We start from the raw sequence: 17,752 nt of genomic DNA on the forward strand, positions 1-17,752 counted from the left end.
GTGGTAACACATTGGTTCCAATTAAATATTGCAGGCCAATGCTGTATTCATAATACCGAGGGAACACGGTGGCTACACACTGCGGTCCGTCTTATATATCAACTTTATTTGAAGAAAAAGAGAAGCAATAACATTCCAGAAGAGAAACTTTACAAGCCCAACACATCAGAAGCAAGCAGCAGACCTCCATCTAATATTAATTGTATCTGAAGGCCTTTCAGAAGCTCAGTCCTACAGAGACCCGAGAAAAAGGGAGTGTGTGTCTTTGTGGTTCATCCAGATGTCCCATTCATACGGAGGAGATGCTTTTGCTGGAGGCATAAAATTACATAGTAATGAACTGCTGACTGGACTAAAACACTTTAAGGTTAGGGGTGCAATTTTTTGAATGTTAAAACACTTATCCCAGTTTAATGTGCAGAGACAACACTGGCACTGAGTTTGGCGTGGGACTATCTGTTTGACTTACCAATGGCAAATGTGTTTGAGAGGCTTTTTTTCTGTAAGATTGAAAATGGAGTGAGGTGACATCAATAATACCCCAATAATCATTAATTATTGACATCAATAATATTCAGTGACTTAATTGGGATTTTTTTTGGTTTTGTTCACACATGATTCATTTTTAAAAGAAGTCTGTATGCATTTATTTGGTCAAAAAGTACAGTACTAATATTGTGATTATACAGAACTAGCTAGGGCTGGATAAAAAAAATATATAGATTTTTTGATTTGAATTCATTCTCATTTTTATCGATTTTCAAATCCCTTTCTAGCCTGTTTTCAGTTACTGAATGGAACATTGTAGTGCACCTCCCATCCAATAACTTGCAATAAGCTTTGTGCTTTGTTAATTTTGAAATATGTCAAAAGTCTCTGATTTCAAACTCTGTCAATTTCATTACAGTATTCAAACAATAAATGCCATTTCGCCGCTGTTTAATGTGGCGTAACAAATCACTGTAGCACCTCAGTTCAAGAGAAGTGAACATATGTCAGAAAAAAACATATTCGGTGACCATAAACTCATATTCAGTGACATGAACTCTAGAGAGGAGCATTATGCAAAATATACGAACCACACGTACTGTTCTTCAATGTTTAATTTATGTTTGAATAAATTTAAGTTTTTATTTTCCTCTAAGCAGCTAAAATAGAAGAGTGCTGTTTGCACATATCTGTCACAGTATTCTGCCACATGCGTCATGTGAGAGCAGTTTTCTTGCATTAGGCTATATTTAATCCATCACATCATCACTAAGATTGAGATGTGGTGTTCATTTAATTTTTAATTTAAGTGTAAAGTATACACAGTTCCGATTACGCATTCATATGAATTGGTTTAATGTTGAGCGCTCAACCCAGTCTCACAGAGCGCATGGTGCTGTCCAGTTTTGAAGTCTTTCCTTTGCATGTAAGGTTTTTTCGTTGTTCTGTGTAGAGCCCTGAATAGGCCACAGATATAGGCCCTAGCCCAGCTTTTGGCGGACAGCTTATCAGAATTCTTGGTAAGAGACTGGCCAGACTCCGACCCGAGATAGTCTTTTTGGCCACTTTTCCCAAAACAGCTTATAGCTTATAAGTTAATTTAGAAAAACGTTTGGAGCATTTTTTTTCCCGCTAAATATATGTTTTTGTTTTTTTTTTAACGACCAAGCGGCCAGCGGCAGACCGTGAGTTGATATGCTTGATCAATTTAGCCTTCTTAAAGGAACACTCCACTTTTTTTGGAAATAGGCTCATTCTCCAACTCCCCCCGAGTTAATAAGTTGATTTTTACCGTTTTTAAATCCATTCAGCCGTTCTCCTGTTCTGGCGATATCACTTTTAGCATAGCTTAGCATAGATCATTAAATCCTATTAGACCAATAGCATTGCGTTCAAAAATGACCAACGAGTTTCCATATTTGTGGTATTTAAAACTTGACTCTTCTGTAGTTATATCGTGTACTAAGACCGGTGGAAATGCAAAGCTGCGAGTTTCTAGGCTGATAAGATTAGGAACTACACTTCCATTCCGGCGTAATAGTCAAGGAAGTTTGCTGCCGTAATATGGCCGAAGCAGGCGGAGTATTATCAGAAATGAGTTCTCCCCTAGTTTAGCATTTGCACATGTGCTGCGTGGTATTACTGCTCCTGCTTCAGCCTTATTACGGCAGCAAACTTCCTTGACTATTACGCCGGAATGGGAGTGTAGTTCCTAATCTTATCAGCCTAGAAAATTGAAGCTTTGCATTTCCACCGGTCTTAGTACACGATATAACTACAGAAGAGTCAAGTTTTAAATAGGACAAATACCAAAACTCGTTGGTCATTTTTGAACGTGATGCTATTGGTCTAATAGGATTCAATGACCTATGCTAAGCTATGCTAAAAGTAATATCGCCAGAACAGGAGAACGGCTGAATGGATTTCAAAATGGTAAAACTCAACTTATTAACTCGGGGGAGTTAGAGAATGAGCCTATTTCCAAAAAAAGTGGAGTGTTCCTTTAAATCATCACAACTTACCTAAAATAAAATCTATAGATATTAAACAGTTCAAGCGTATCAAAATGTTAGTTTAAACGTTTAACTTGCGCTGTTAAGACTCATATCCTATGGTTTGTGCAGAGAGTGGAGGCTAACGCGCGCTTTACAGGACATGGAGGCTCTAGCACGATCACTTACATTGCAAACATCTTAAAATACGCTGACTTTTTCGCTCGTAAAGGTAAGAGTAATACATTATTAGTAACTGTAAAGGGTCTATGTTTATTTGTGTGCACTCACAAACAATATTAACAAAATGTTTTGCTTTTACTATAAAGAAAACAAAGAGGATGGGCTCTCTTGGTCAGGAACAGGAATCTTTAGCCTTTTATGTGCGCTGGATCGCGGATTTGGGGAACTCACTGCAGCCCGTCGGGCTCGGGCTGGAATGCAGGGCTCTAGTCACTTGTGTTTAACTTGTATTAATTACTAGTTTGTGTCTATTTTGATGAATAAGCCTATTATTTCGTGTTAGTTTTAAAATTAATTTAAAAGGCAGTTTTAAATATAATTTAAAATTATACTTAAGTAAAAATGTGGTGTGTACCAGAGCTGCTTTTATTAAAAAAAACAAACAAAAAAACACAACTTCTTCATTAAGTAACTTTGACGTCATGAATATTGATTTTTTTCTTAGCACCCCCACATATTGGTCTAGCCCCCCGTTAGCCCCGTTAGAGAAAATATTCTGGCGCCGTGCCTGCTTGCAGATTAGAAACGATGGCAGCAAAGAAGGCGACACACTTTTGGGGAGCTCAGGAAACTGAGTTTATGTTTATGTGGACTTTGCGCGACATGAACATAATGTAATTCATTGACGGACAATAGGAAAAAAATAGGAATAATGGAAATTCCATGTAAACCGGAGTGAAGAGCTTTGCTCTTGACATGTAAACATCATAATGCGATTAAGTCCTTACTCTGATTATTGGAAATAATCGCATTATTCGTGTGCATGTAAACGTAGTCATTATCAAGATGAGTTTGTTCCGACACCATTTAACTCTTGAATTCTTGCCATATTTGATTACCATTTTCTAAACTATAGCAAATAAACTGTGATAATGTAAGAAATGTTGAAGTGTCTGAATAAATTTGGTTTGACTGTATGTGCATTACAGTTCAACTGAAAACTCACAATCACAACTGGGACTCATCATTATTATAATGAAAACTATTTCATGCTAATGCACCTGTTGTGAATCCAGCATAACTTTAGCATGAAAGCAAAGTGCATGCAATTATTAATTAATGACAACCACTGAGAGCATGTTTATAAATAGAGTTTTGATTGTTGTACCTCTTGGATAAGGTCACGTTCAGTATTTTGTATTGCTGGCAGGTAAAGCTGTCAATGTCGGCACTACGACGGGTGCTGACAAATCAACCCTGGCTTTGGGAGGTTTTCTACAGCTAATAAAAATGCTCCGCGGGGAAAGAGCATAATCCATTTCCTTGACAACAGTTGGGAAGGAAACACAGATTTTATAAAAAATTCTATAGCTAAAATACTCTGTACTCTATTCTTTTCTCTCTGCTGTTGCCTCGGCAACCACAGGAATGGATGCAGGTCAGAGCTGGGGGAGGGTAATCAGCATGAGCAACTAAACACTCACAAAACGACTCATTACACACACAAACATATGCATGAGCATCCGATTCGGTCACACAATGTATAGGATTTAGTCGCAGTTCCATTATCCATCAGCTCAGTGCCATTTATGCCTACATGTGGACTACAGTTTCCATGAGTCTGTGGCTCACCTGTAAACGTCACCTGTTTTAGTAACCAAATCTGCACTATGACAGTCATTTAGAATGAAAAAGCAACAGATCCTTTTAGCAAAGCAGAAGAGTTTTGAAATTATTTCTTTTGGTAGAGCCACAGTTTGCAACAAATAAATTAGAAGTCTAAAAGCATAGATTGCCTTGAGCCACTGTATCTACTTGAAGACGTTGTTCTAGAAGCTCAGGGGTGAAATGAGTGCTTTTAAAAGTACATTAATAATATGATGTTCACAGAGGACTTTTTGAATATTGTGCACTGGAATAAACCAATTCATTAATCAGTATTTCTGTGTTGTGTTCAAATCTTAGATTTAATTCAAGAAAAATTCTTGGAAATTAGGTTTTCTCACCCCTCTGGGAATTTTCCCCGCACTAGATTTTGTAAGATTTACATTTGAAACAAGTAAAACAATTTGCCAATGGAGTATAAAATATTCAGGATATAATATCTGAAAAAAGCCTTAATATCAACAATAAATAATGCAAGTTTGGCTCAAGTACATTTACGTGGGTTTAGGCACATTTAGACATTTCTACTATTAAATAGCAAGACAAAAATACTGATTAAGATACTAATTAAGTAAGAAAATTACTTGATGGGTCACTCATGACAACTTGTGTGGTTTTTAGTGCACTTTCAGTTCATCGTTCATCAAAAACAACATAAGCTGATCAACAACATGATTTCTTAAAAGAAATGTGCCCCAAAAATGAAAGTTTTGTCATCATTTACTCACCCTCATGTTGTTCTGAACCTGTTTGAGTTTCTTTTACTGCAAAAAAAAAGGGCTTATCTTACTTAGTATGTTTGTCTTGTTTCTAGTCAAAAATCTAAAAATCCTAAAATTGACATAAGATGTTTTGTCTTGTTTTAAGCAAAATGCACCTAATTTAGTTTTTTCCCTCTGGAAACAAGTAAAATTATCTGCCGGGAATATACTTAAAACAAGAGTATTTTACTTACCCCATTGGCAGATAATTTGACTTATTTTAAGCGAACTGCACTTAATTTAGCCTTTTCCCCTGGAAACAATTACGCTTAACTAGTAAATGCATCTTAATTTAAGAATTTTTAGATATTTTGACTAGAAGCAAGACAAAAATAATAAGTAAGTTCTTACGTTGAACACAAAAGAAGATATTTAAAGAAGCAAAAAGTCCCAACTGACGTCCATAATAAGAAAGTCAATGGGGACCATCAACTGTTTGATAGCCAGCATTCCTTAAAGTATCTGTTATGTTCAACATAAGAAAGAAACTCATACAAGTTTGAAACGACATGAGGGTGAGTAAATAATGACAAAATTAGATTTTGGGGTGGACTATCACTTTAACTAGCTTAACTAGCAAGATTTTCTTGGTCAACCAGAAAAATAAAAACATGCTTGTTGACCATCTTAAACAGTTAAATACTCTATTCTGATCCATTGGTTACACCAGCACTAACCAACCAGTTCATTAGTTTAAGCCTAGTATGATTTTTACAACTGGTCCATGCTGAGCTACATTTCAACCAAAAGTGTGATCTCTCTCTTTCAACAGAAGGATTTACTGGTAATCATAAATGTGCAGAGAGGCATTGATCGCCTCTTTCCGGAAACAACATCTTCCAACTTGCCCCTTCATCTCTACAGGTGCTCCTAAACAACCATGATTGCTTTGATAGCTGAAGATGGATTGCCTTAACACTTGCTTCCCCAAACACAAACCAGCATCAACCAGGCAAACGCATGGATGCATCTGAACACACCCACAGTAGACATGTTTTCTGCATTGTCAGAGGAGTGACGTTGACCACGTGTTGGAAATGCAATGAGTACCCATGCAGCACTGGTACAGCTTTGGTACAGAACACCCTACTACTAAACTGTTTACTATCTTCTAAACTAAACATGTTAGACCAAATATATTGTAATGAAAATGTATAATTAACTGCTTTCCAAAAGTTCCCAAAGTGCTGATATGGCAGTACATTCAAGAAACATACAGGCACAGGTGAAACATCACAATATTCAAGGAAATATCATAGTGTGATGTAACAGGAGACCAACATATTAAGATACTGAGAACTCAAGCACAGCTCACCTGAAAACAAACACTCAAGAACACATGCAAACCCACACCACCCACAACAAGCAACTGATGACTAATGACAAAAAAAAAGACACTCAGAAAACTGGCCACAGGGAAAGACAGAGATGGAAGTGTGAAGGAGACACTCACCATAAACTGAACGTTGTCGAAGCCATTAGACAGCAGATGGTTTTCATACTGCACAAGACCGATGTTGTCCAACCACTGTCCCACAGACTGGACGGGGCAGCGGGGGCCTATCAAGGGGTGCAGAGGGAGACGTTTAAGAAGTGAGTAGCCATCCACCCGGTAGCAGCGACAGTCCGGCTGTGAGAGCTGGCACTGCCACATCATGTTCCGTGCAAAGTGACTGTCAAACGAACCCGCCATGCTCAACAAGCGACGAAGAGCGCGAGTGGAAACGGGAGAGACAGAAAGAGCGCAGAAAAAGGAGGTAGAAAAGTGATTTCAAGAAACAGAAGAAAGTAATGTTTAGAAAACAGTTGAGAGAGGGAGGAAAACAGAAGGAGAGAGCAAATTAGAAGAGGGTCCTCTCGGGAGAGTGAACGTTAGGGTCCGTGTTGGTGTAGAAGTACGCCGGCTGTAGAGGTAGACATGCTGAAGGCTCCAAATTACATCCACAAGAAAGGCGAGAGAGATGCACGATTACCAACCGCCGCTTCAGTCGCCGTGCTGCTCAACCTGTGTCTCAACGTGTGGAGAGTGCAGGCATGTGCGCGTTTGCGCGTGCGGGAGGGAACGAGCGAGCGTGCGTGTGAAAGAGGATAGAAATGACAGCGTGCAGCTTGCTTGGTAGAATTCTGTTTCTCCAGCACTCCCACACTCATTTGTATGCCTCTGCATCCTGTGCCACTGTGCGCTCTCTCTCTCTCCCTCCCTCTCGGTCTCTCTTTCTCCCTCCCTTCTTTCCACTAGCTGTACCTCACATTGCCGATAATAGCCATCAGATCAACCCCAGCCTCTTTGTCTGAGTGCAGAAGCTGCTGTTGCTCCCTCCCACACGTACACACACATTGGCACACACACTCTGTGGGCGTCTGTGAGCACTGGTGGAATGGCAACACAAATGGGCTTTCTGTGGACAGAAAAATGAGTGACCACTGCAGAGGAGTGGAGACGAGACAAGAGGAGAGGAGACAAAAGTAGAGGAGGTGAGAGGAGAAAACAGGAGTTGAGAGGAGAGTAAAGGTGAGAGGAGACGAAAGAATAAGATGCGAGATGAAAGGTGACAATAGAGGTGGTGAGAGGAGAAATAAAGAGAGAGGAGGAGAAAACAGAGGAGAGGTAAAGTGGAGGCGGTGAAAGCAGTGAGGAGTCAAGAGGAAGGGATGAAAGTAGGTGAGAGAACAGGTGAGGGGAGATGTGCAAGAACAGGAGAGGAGGCGGGAGGAGTGGAGAGATGAAAGGAGAGAAGGTGAAATGAGACGGGGCAAGAGGAGAGGACAGGAAAAGTGAGAGATGAAGCGAAAGGATAGGAGGCAAGAGTAAAGGCAAAGACAGATTTTGCAATTGAGAGGAGAGAATAGGGGGAGGTTTGAGGAGACTTTGACTTTAACAATCTCTTTATTTACAACTGATTTTAGATAAACATTAATTAAATAATAAAAGGAAAATTGAATAAAATTATTCGAGGAGAGGCAGAGAAAGGAGACGAGACAAGGAAAGGAGATGAACGAAGAGGCGAAAGTAGAGGAGGTGAGAGAAGAGTAAAGGTAAGACGAGACGAAAGAATAAGATGCAAGATGAAAGGCGATAATAGAGGTGGTGACAGAAATAAAGAGGGGGGGAATGAGAGGTAAAGGAGAGGTAAAGCAATGAAAGAAACAGTAAGGAGTCGAGAGGAAGGGATGAAAGTACGTGACAGGACAGGAGAAATGTGCAAGAGGAGTGGAGAGATGGAAAGAGAGAAGGTGAAATGAGAGGGGGCAAGAGGAGAGGACAGAAAAGTGAGAAATGAAGCAAAAGGAGAGGAGGCAAGAGGAAAGACAAAGTAAGATTGTGAAAATATGAGGAAGAGGAGAGGAAAGGCAAAAAAGAGGAAGAGACAGGAAAATATGTGAAATGCATGGAAATAATGACAGGAGAGGAGGCAAGAAAAGATAGGAGAGGGGCAGGATGTGATGGAAGGGGCAAAATGAATGGAAGTGATAGGAGAGGGAAAAAGAGGTGATAGGAGAGGAGGAGGTGTCTAAGAGGAGGCAAGAAGTGTGGTAAAAGGAGAGGAGAGAGGATGTGAGAGGAGAGGCAAAAGAGAGGAGAGGATTAGAAAAAAGTGAACAGAGGAGAGGAGGCAGAGGAGGGGAGAGGAGAGGACTAAAAAGAGAAGAGAGGAGACAAGAAGTGATGCAAAAGGAAAGGAGAGGCAACCAAGAGGATGGGATTAGAAAAAAGTGAACAGAGAGGAGAGGAGAGGAGAGGAGAGGATGTGAAATGAGAGGCAAAAGAGAGGATGGTATTAGAAAAGAAGTGAACAGAGGAGAGGAGAGGAGAGGATGTGACTAAGAGGAGAAAAGAGGCAAGAAGTGATACAAAATGAGAGGAGAGAGGATGTAAGAGGAGGCAAAAGAGGGGATGGGATTAGAATGTTGTAAAAACTTGGAGAGAATGCAGGAGAACAGAAAAACAAAGTAGGCAAAAGTAGAGTAAGAGAGAAGAAAGCATTAGAAGAAGCAACATGAGGTCAAAGGACAATAGAGGATGCAAGAGGATACCAAAAAAGAGGAGAAAAAAGGACAGAAAGTGAAAGGAGAGGGATAGCAGAGGAGAGAACGACAGGAGAGAAAACAAAAGCAGAGGCAAAAGGAGAAGGGGAGGGGGGAGAAGAGGTGAGACAAGAGGCAAAAAGTGAGAAAATAGAATCAGAGAAGGCAACAGGAGACAACATGTAAGCCAAAACAAGAGGAGAGAGAAAAGGAGTTGAGAGAAGAAGAGAGGAAAGTATAGGAGAGCCAAGAGAAGAGGCAAAGATAAAGGAGGCAAGAGAGGATGGAATTGGGGAGGATGTGAGACAAGAGAATCTGAGGAGGCAACAGGAGAAGAATCATTTCTGTGAGAATCTTAGTACACTGTTCTCCAGTCAATGAGATGTTCCTGTCCCTCCCACTGCATACAACAAAACTGTCCCAAGATCAGTGGTTAGAGGTCTAAACAGTCCATCTACTTCCTGTCCCCCTGCTCTCGTTATGACTACAGGAAGAGCACAGTGACAAGAGGAGAGCGCACAGTAACCATGGTTACATCTCAAAAAGCTCCCTGTCTATGAGCGGGTCTTTGACACCACTGAAGGAAACCCTCCCGTCTCACAGCACTGCACACTTCACAGCCGTTAGTTAACATTCATATCATGCCATGAGCTCCCTATAGTTACGGATATATGATAAACGTAGTGGGATGACTGCAATAACACCACACACACAGAGCCACACAAACCTGAGTGATCCTCCGTAATCCCCTCCAACTCTGTGCCAATTCCAGCACCTATGGAGCTCATAATCTTGTCAATCTGTGGAGAGGAAAAGAAAGGGAGAGATAAATTGCATGTTTGCATAACGAAAGGCCCTCATCCCTATTTTTATGTCCTTATTCCATGGCATTTCCCCACAGGCTTCTCCTTATTGCTCCTTTACCGCAAGCCCACTTTTAGCTCTTCTTAAATGTCAGTAATTGCGCTCCAAAAACCTCTTAATTGTTTGCTAAAAGCTGGGGAGAAATGGGAATTTTGGGAAGGCAATTTATCACCATCAGCTTCGTTTGAGAAGATGTCAGTTCAAAGAGAGCTGGGAGAGTGTTTTTTGATGAATGTCTCCTCATTAAAATGACAGTGATGTTCGGAGCGAAGAAAGTGTCGCTTCACATCCGTAAAGCTGAACACCTGCCTTCAAAGAACAGCCCTTCGCTGTCTCCCAGCGGACCGTGTTTTTACTCTGAAGAGAAAGCCACTCGGAAGCCCCAGATGAACGGATGCACAACTCTCCCCTCTCCCCTTTGATCAGTTATTTCGAATATATGTTCTCTTCTGAAGACCTGACAGCCGGGTGAGGCTGGAAAAGCAAATGCTGTGATGCATTAAACTTATTGACTGCGGAGATTTAGTCGTCATATGAAGCGGGGAGCCTTTATGTTTCTAAACAGAAGCGCTGGCCTAAAAGAGATTTAACTTTAAAGAAGAATTCAAAGTAAAGGAGGAAATTTGAAACTGTCAGTTGAGTTCAGACAGATATAAAATCTCTTATAATTTGTACTTTGTTCATTTTGATCTCTAATAGAATGTAGCGATAACACTTTCCCATTTGTTAACATTAGTTAAGGTAATAATGTTCACAGTGCATTAACTGATGTTAATGTTTATTAGTAAATGCTGAAATTAACTAAGGTTAATAAATGTTGTAGAATTATTGCTTATTCTTAGTTCATGTTAACTAAAGTTAACTAGTGAATCATTGTAAAACCAATGTAGCTATAAGATAAATCTCTCAAGACACCTACAGTTGAGGTAAAAAAGTTTACATACACCTTGCAGAATCTGCAAAATGTTAATTATTTTACCAAAATAGGAGGGATCATACAAAATGCATGTAATTGTTTTTATTTAGTACTGACCTGAATAAGATATTTCACATGAAAGACACATAAAATAGTTGAATTTATAAAAATGACCCCATTCAAAAGTTTACATACACTTGATTCTTGAGTGATCCACACCTAGTTTCTTTTTTTTGTTTGTTTGTTTTTGTTTAGTGAGTTATTCATTGGTCCATCAGGGTAAATTTAACTTATTTTGTCATCGTGGAAACATTTATGTATCTTCTGTAGCTTCTAAAAAATATATGATATTTAGGCAAAATAAGAAAAATGTACACATCCCCAGGCTCTTAATGCATTGTTTTTTTTTCCTTCTGGAGCATCAGTGAGTGTTTGAACCTTCTGTAATAGTTGCATATGAGTCCCTCAGTTGTCCTAAGTGTGAAAAGATGGATCAGTCATTGCTGGAAAGGGTTACAATACACAAAAATGATGAAAACCCAAAGAATTTGTGAGACCTGAAAGACTTTTCTGAAGAACAGCAGGCAGTTTAACTGTTCAGGACAAACAAGGGACGCATGAATAACTATCACTAAACAAAAACAGCTGTGGATTATTCAGGTAACAACACAGTATTAAGAATGAAGCATTAAACTTTTAAACAGTGTTATTTTTATAAATTCAACTATTATTTTCTCTTGTGAACTATCGTTTATGTAAAATATCTTAATCAGGTCTAAATAAAAAATAACATGCATTTTGTATGATCCCTCCTATTTTGGTAAAATAATTAACATTTTGCAGATCCTGCAAGGTGTATGTAAACTTTTGACCTCAACTGCATCAAAGATGTTCAGGTCATATTTTGGACATTACTGCACTAATAATTAAGCACATTTCCCACACAATGATCTCTCATTACTTAAAAAAAAATGCAATATGAAAAAAAATATATTATATTTATTACGATATTAAATCAAATGACAACCAAAAAACAAACAAACTCTTAAAAGTTCAGTCTGTACAAATTACGGTAATGGGAAACTGTCATGAAAATTAATAATTAAATACTTTGTTTTCTGTATGCAAACAATACCTTCTTATTTATTATTTTAATTATGACCTAGACATGTTTTTGTTTTGATTTATCAGTTCTCGCAGTATAATTAGGATGTCATTATTCAAAGGCACTTCCTCCATTAATTGACTGATTGCTTGACTTTTTATATGCCACATTACCCTGAATAAAAGCTGCCCTAGTGAAAAACAGATCACCGTCAGTGCAAAACAGAAGAGAAAACCGTGTCCCGGGCCTATCATTACGCATATTTAATACATTAAAGAAACGCATTAAAAATCATTTAGCTGCCATGACAACATTGTTGAATAATTTAGGCTTTCTGGCGAAAGGGCATGATTTTGCATCACACATCAAAAACATACGCCGAGCACCGAAAGAAAACCTTTCAAGCCAGTTAGCTTGGTTACTTCAAGCTAAGTGAATTAATTAAGTGGAAATGATTCCGCAATTAGCTGGTAATTAAAACGTTATTACCTCTTCCCACTCTGCCGTAAAGGAGGGGGTTCTCTCTAGTCTGTTGGGGCTGCTTTTACCGGGGCTGTTCTGCCCCCTGGAACTCCACTGCTCTTCCTCGATGGGAGACACGGCCACCAAGTTTGAGTCTGATTTGGAGAAATTTCTGGACAGCTGAAGGTCCAAAACGTTCTTGGGCATGGACCTCATCCTCCCAAGAGTGCAGGCTCTTTCCTCGTAGCCGGTATTGCTGCTTGCTGGGCTAGAGCTGCCAGAGTTTTTGCTACGGACCTCCCCGTTCCTCACATGCACCCCACTGGTTTTCTCAGTCGATTCGGTGGGCGTTAGTGGGCCCTGGTTGACCCGGGTGTGAAAAACCGTCCTGTAGACTATCTGCGGTTTGACTTCTTTCTGGGTCTTAAGGGCAGACGCCTCGCTGCCCGTGCGAGGGAACGGAGGCGAGAACTCGGGCGCCCTGAGAAAATTCCCGTGCCGGAGTGGAGGCTCAGGAACGCTGAACTTTCGCACTTTGCCGTAGAGTTGATAAGGGTTGTCAGGGGATTCGCAGGCAGGAGACGAGCCGTGAAGGAGGCCGGCGAACTGCTCAGGAACGTGGCTGTTTCTGCGGTCGTCTCGCTCTATGCACTCCTTCTGATGCGCTGCCTCGTCTGCAAGAGAGAAGAAGTGTTGAAATCATTAAAATCTTTTCTTTTACACAAAAACAGAACACACATGAATAACAGTATAAACAAACCATCGGAAATTTGACAAACCCAGAAGGAACACTACTTCTTTGAGTGCCCGGACAGTGTCCCCCAGTTTCTCGCTCTGTACTCCAGACACTGGAGAACTTGAACTAGTATTGTATATGTATATATATGTCATTCGGTTGACTAGCTGTGTTGAGACAAGCACCAAAAGAACGCCTAGAGCTGGGGACCAGCCAATCTGTTCACTGAGGTGAGAGAGACCCTGTTCTTGTCCTCCTCTTGTTCCCTATAGCCCACAAGAACTGTCTCTTGTACTGCCCCATGTAAAGAAACCCAAGACCCCTTCACTAAAGAGCTCTTAAAAGCATATTTCCTTAGGCAGTGTAATCGCTAAGGACAGATCTCAGTTCACGGAGGTCACTGGGTTTATTCAGGTCTTGATAAAGATGAGCAGCGTCTGTATTTATTATTAGGCTCTGATGTTTAAATTCCAGTTCGGGCGTCTGCATTCATCAAGATGTTCGTGTTCTTCCTGTTTCTCAGAAAAAGGAATTTATTCTGTAGAGTCATGAGCATGTGAGATTTTGGAGGTTGTTTTTGGTTTCAGAAATGTAAGTGAATAACAATAATTGCAAGCTTTTTATATTTTTTAGAAGAAAATATGAATGGTCCTTGGAAGTAATAGAGTCACCACCTTGGTCCAAATGTGTTTCAAGTCGATGCTTATATACAGTTGAAGTCAAAAGTTTACATACACCTTGCCGAATCTGCAAAATGTTAATTATTTTACCAAAATAACAGGAATAATACAAATTGCATGTTACTTTTTATTTAGTACTGACCTGATTAAGATATTTCCCATAAAAGATGTTTACATATAGTCCACAAGAGAAAATAATAGTTGAATTTATAAAAATAACACCGTTCAAAAGTTTACATACACTTGATGTTACCTGAATGATCCACAGATGTTTTTTTTTTAAGTGATAGTTGTTCATGAGTCCTTTGTTTGCCCTAAACAATTAAACTGCTCGTTGTTTGTCAGAAAAATCCTTGAAGTCCCACAAATTCTATATGCAACAATGACAGAAGGTTAAAATGCTTACTGGGGCTTCAGAAGGAAACATGTTGCATTAAAAGCCAGGGGTGTAAACTTTTTAACAGAATGAGGATATGTACGTATCTTATTTTGCCCAAACATTTTTTATTAAATATTAACATTATTTATTTTTATTTAGCAATGCCCTTCAGAAGCTACAAAAGACACTTAAACGCCAGTCCCAGAAGACAAAAAAAGTTAAATTTACCCTGATCTTCAAATTGAAAAAGTTTTCACCCCCTGGCTCTTAATGCATTGTGTTTCCTTCTAAAGCATCAGTGAGTGAGTGTTATAACATTAATTTCTTTGTATGATCCCTTATTTTGGTAAAATAATTAACATTTTGCAGATTCTGCAAGGTGTATGTAAACTTTTGACTTCAACTGTGTCATGTTATTCTGCTACTGTATTAAAATATACATTCCACACCCATAAGACCTTCGTTCTTCTTCATAACACAAATTAAGATAATTTTAATGAAAACCAAGAGCTTTATGACCCTGCATAGGCAGGAACACAATTACCACGTTCAAGGCCCATAAAGGTAGTAAGGACATTGTTAAAATTGTCCAACCTTAATGTTATGAAGCACTCAGATTTCATCAAAAACATCTTAATTTGTGTCTGAAGATGAACAAAGGTCTTAGAGGTTTGGAACAGCATGAACCAAAATATACTGAAATTACCATACAATGGACAGGGGAAGTGTAAAATTACATGAATGCCAAGATGCTTCTTCTCCAGATGCAAATTCGACAAATCTAACCATAACTTGTCTTGTTTCCCAATTCGGTGGACGATTTCAGTGTAAAAAATCATTCTGTAGACTATCTGTGCCTTGGCTTCTTTCTGGGTCTTTAGAGCCAGAAAAGAAGTAATAACTGTAATAATAAAAACAAATTCAAGTAAAATCTGGTCAAATAAACAGACTTTGGTGTCAACCAAAGCACTGCATGCACACACACACATATTGGTACATCCAGCTTTGATCCTGTCCAGACAGTCACATGAGTTGCCTTTTATCTCTAACGCAGAATAATCAACCGAACAGAACGCTCTGCTACAGGCCAAAATAACCACCGGAATTGAGGAATCTAAAAGGAAGACAGAAAAAGCTGCTATTTTTATTTTGCATCAAAAAAGCGTTGATCTTGCATAAAGCTCACAGCACAAATAAACAAGACTAAATGGAGACCGAGCAAATTCAGCTTTGATGAATAACTAAAACAGCTCTCAAAAACCATTTCTGGTCTCATCCCAACTGCACACATCCTCAAAGCAGGCTGTGAATGAGTGTTTTAAACCTCATTAAAACATGCGCCTATAAAGCAAGTAATATAAATCACAGGACTACATTCACACCTACTACACATCGCTCCTCTCATATCTCGTATATCAAGTGAAAAGGCAGCGTCCCGTGTGATAAATACGGGTGTGGACAGTGGAAGACATGCAACGCTTAAAAGGTTTTTGATGCGTACACCGGATTGGACTCCAGCAGTCAGATTTACTGAACGCCGGAGACATGACGCTAAACAGGATATCAGCATCTATAACACTCGGAGGGAGACATCAGAGCTCAACGCTCCCCCATACCATCCCTTCCCAGCGCTAGTGCCGTGTTCCAGCTCATGTAAACAGCATTTTCAACCGATAAAGATCAAATTACACTCCTGCAGGCTGAGGGAGAGCAAAACAGGTGGAGACAACAAGAGATTGAGTAAATCTCACACAAACAAAATGAGTTTAAAGAAGGGTTCACCAAAAAAGAAACTCACCATTCACTTTTTTGAAGTTTTGAAAGCTCCACAAAAGAGTGACTAGTACATTTTAAAAATGTCTTCTTTTGTGTCCCATGGAGGAAAGAAAGTCATATGGGTCTTGAGCGATATGAGGGTGAGTAAATGCTGACTGAAGCAATCCTTTAAAACAAAGTCCCAGACTCACTTATGACCCTGAAGAGAGAAGATGATGTTGTACAAAAGGGCCCGTGTCAGGTTTGATCATCTAGAGCGAAAGGACCGTAAGTTAAACGCCATGATGAGTTCATCCATTGAGAGAGAGACAGAAACAGCATGAGCTATCACAACAGTAGTAAAGGTCACTGCCATCTCAGACAAAACAGCGGTTGGCATACAAAACACAGAGAGGCCTTGACCGTCAACTGCGAGAAGCCAAATACAAACACGCTGCAGGAAAAACTCACGCTGAAAAGGATCAAAGGAAAAACAAGGTAGGTTGACTCTATCTGTCTGAGCGTTCTTTACCACATAATAAAGATGCAAATCAGCCCCCCAAAACAATCTGAAGCCAACAGTCATCAGTCATGATAATCCTGATACTGAAATAGATCTAATATAAGTGTATGTAGTTGAGAAACATACAGTATTTGATCATTTTAACATTAAACAAAAGACTTCAAATAATAAAAAAAACAAACACAGAGTGAAGCAGCATGTTAAAGAAAAAATGTGTGTGTTCCCTAGACTCGCAGCAAGGCAGAAGTGGATAACCATCTACAGTATAGAAACCACTCAGCACACCTACACAGCCATAATGGAAAGTTCACTTCAGTTTCTGGGAAACAGATCAAATAAAATGCACAATTTATGGGTAATATAAAGGCATGAGTGCTCTGAGATCTTTGCTATCACTGAGAGAGAGATGTGTCACCAAACTACGAGAGATATCAGGGGAAAGAGGTTGTTTTTGTGTGTGTGGGTTTTAACGTTTTCTGAGAAAACTCATCTGTACAGTAATGTCTGGAAAATGTCTGTGATTGAGATCTGAGATTGGAAATTTCTAAAAAAAAAAAAAAAAAAATTTTTTTAAATTCATAAAAACTATACTATCTAAATCAGTGTTGGGTTAACTTACTTTTAAAAGTAATGCATTACAATATTGCATTACTTACTAAAAAAGTAACTGATTACGTTAATTAGTTACTTTAAAATACAGTATTTTTTTTTACAATAAACAAAATAAAATGACAAAAAAAAATTTGTGTTACTTAGTTACTTTTAAATAATTTTTTTAAATGACAAAGCGCGACTTGACTTGACTGGAAGTAACTAATTACGTTACTTAGTTACTTTACCTTTTTTACAATAAAAATTAGAATAAAATAAAATAAAAATTACATTATTACATTACATCAGTGCTGGGTTAAGTTACCTTTAAAAGTAATGCAGTACTATATTGCGTTACTCCCTAAAAAAGTAACTAGTCATGTTACTTAGTTACTTTAAAGTACAACATATATATTTTTTTTTACAATAACAAATTAAATAAAAATAAAATATAAAATAAAACTTTAAAGGTACTTTAAAGTTAATGCATTACAATACTGCATTACTGCCTAAAAAAGTAACAAATTATGTTACTTAGTTACATGAAAATGCAATATATATTTGTGCAATATATTTTTTGCAATAAAATAAAACAAAAACTATTATCTATATCAGTGTTACTTTTA

General features: G+C 38.8%; 1 protein-coding gene across 5 annotated transcripts in view; it reads right to left on the reverse strand.

Moving 5' to 3' along the window:
* The window catches only part of anks1b (ankyrin repeat and sterile alpha motif domain containing 1B), a 258,420-nt gene that overhangs the window by 72,343 nt on the left and 168,325 nt on the right, over window positions 1–17,752 (reverse strand). For 4 of the 5 annotated variants that reach the window (XM_073838818.1, XM_073838817.1, XM_073838816.1 and 1 more), the window contains 3 exons: window positions 12,490–13,136; window positions 9,843–9,915; window positions 6,543–6,649 (listed from right to left, as the gene is read on the reverse strand). In XM_073838818.1, the coding sequence (XP_073694919.1) occupies window positions 6,543–6,649; window positions 9,843–9,915; window positions 12,490–13,136 (827 nt within the window). Of the gene's footprint in view, window positions 1–6,542; window positions 7,263–9,842; window positions 9,916–12,489; window positions 13,137–17,752 lie in introns of those variants that run through there. The other variant, XM_073838820.1, reaches the window with a different exon arrangement.

The sequence above is a fragment of the Garra rufa genome, chromosome 4 (genome assembly GCF_049309525.1).
Source record: "Garra rufa chromosome 4, GarRuf1.0, whole genome shotgun sequence".
In the NCBI taxonomy this organism is placed as follows: domain Eukaryota; kingdom Metazoa; phylum Chordata; class Actinopteri; order Cypriniformes; family Cyprinidae; genus Garra; species Garra rufa.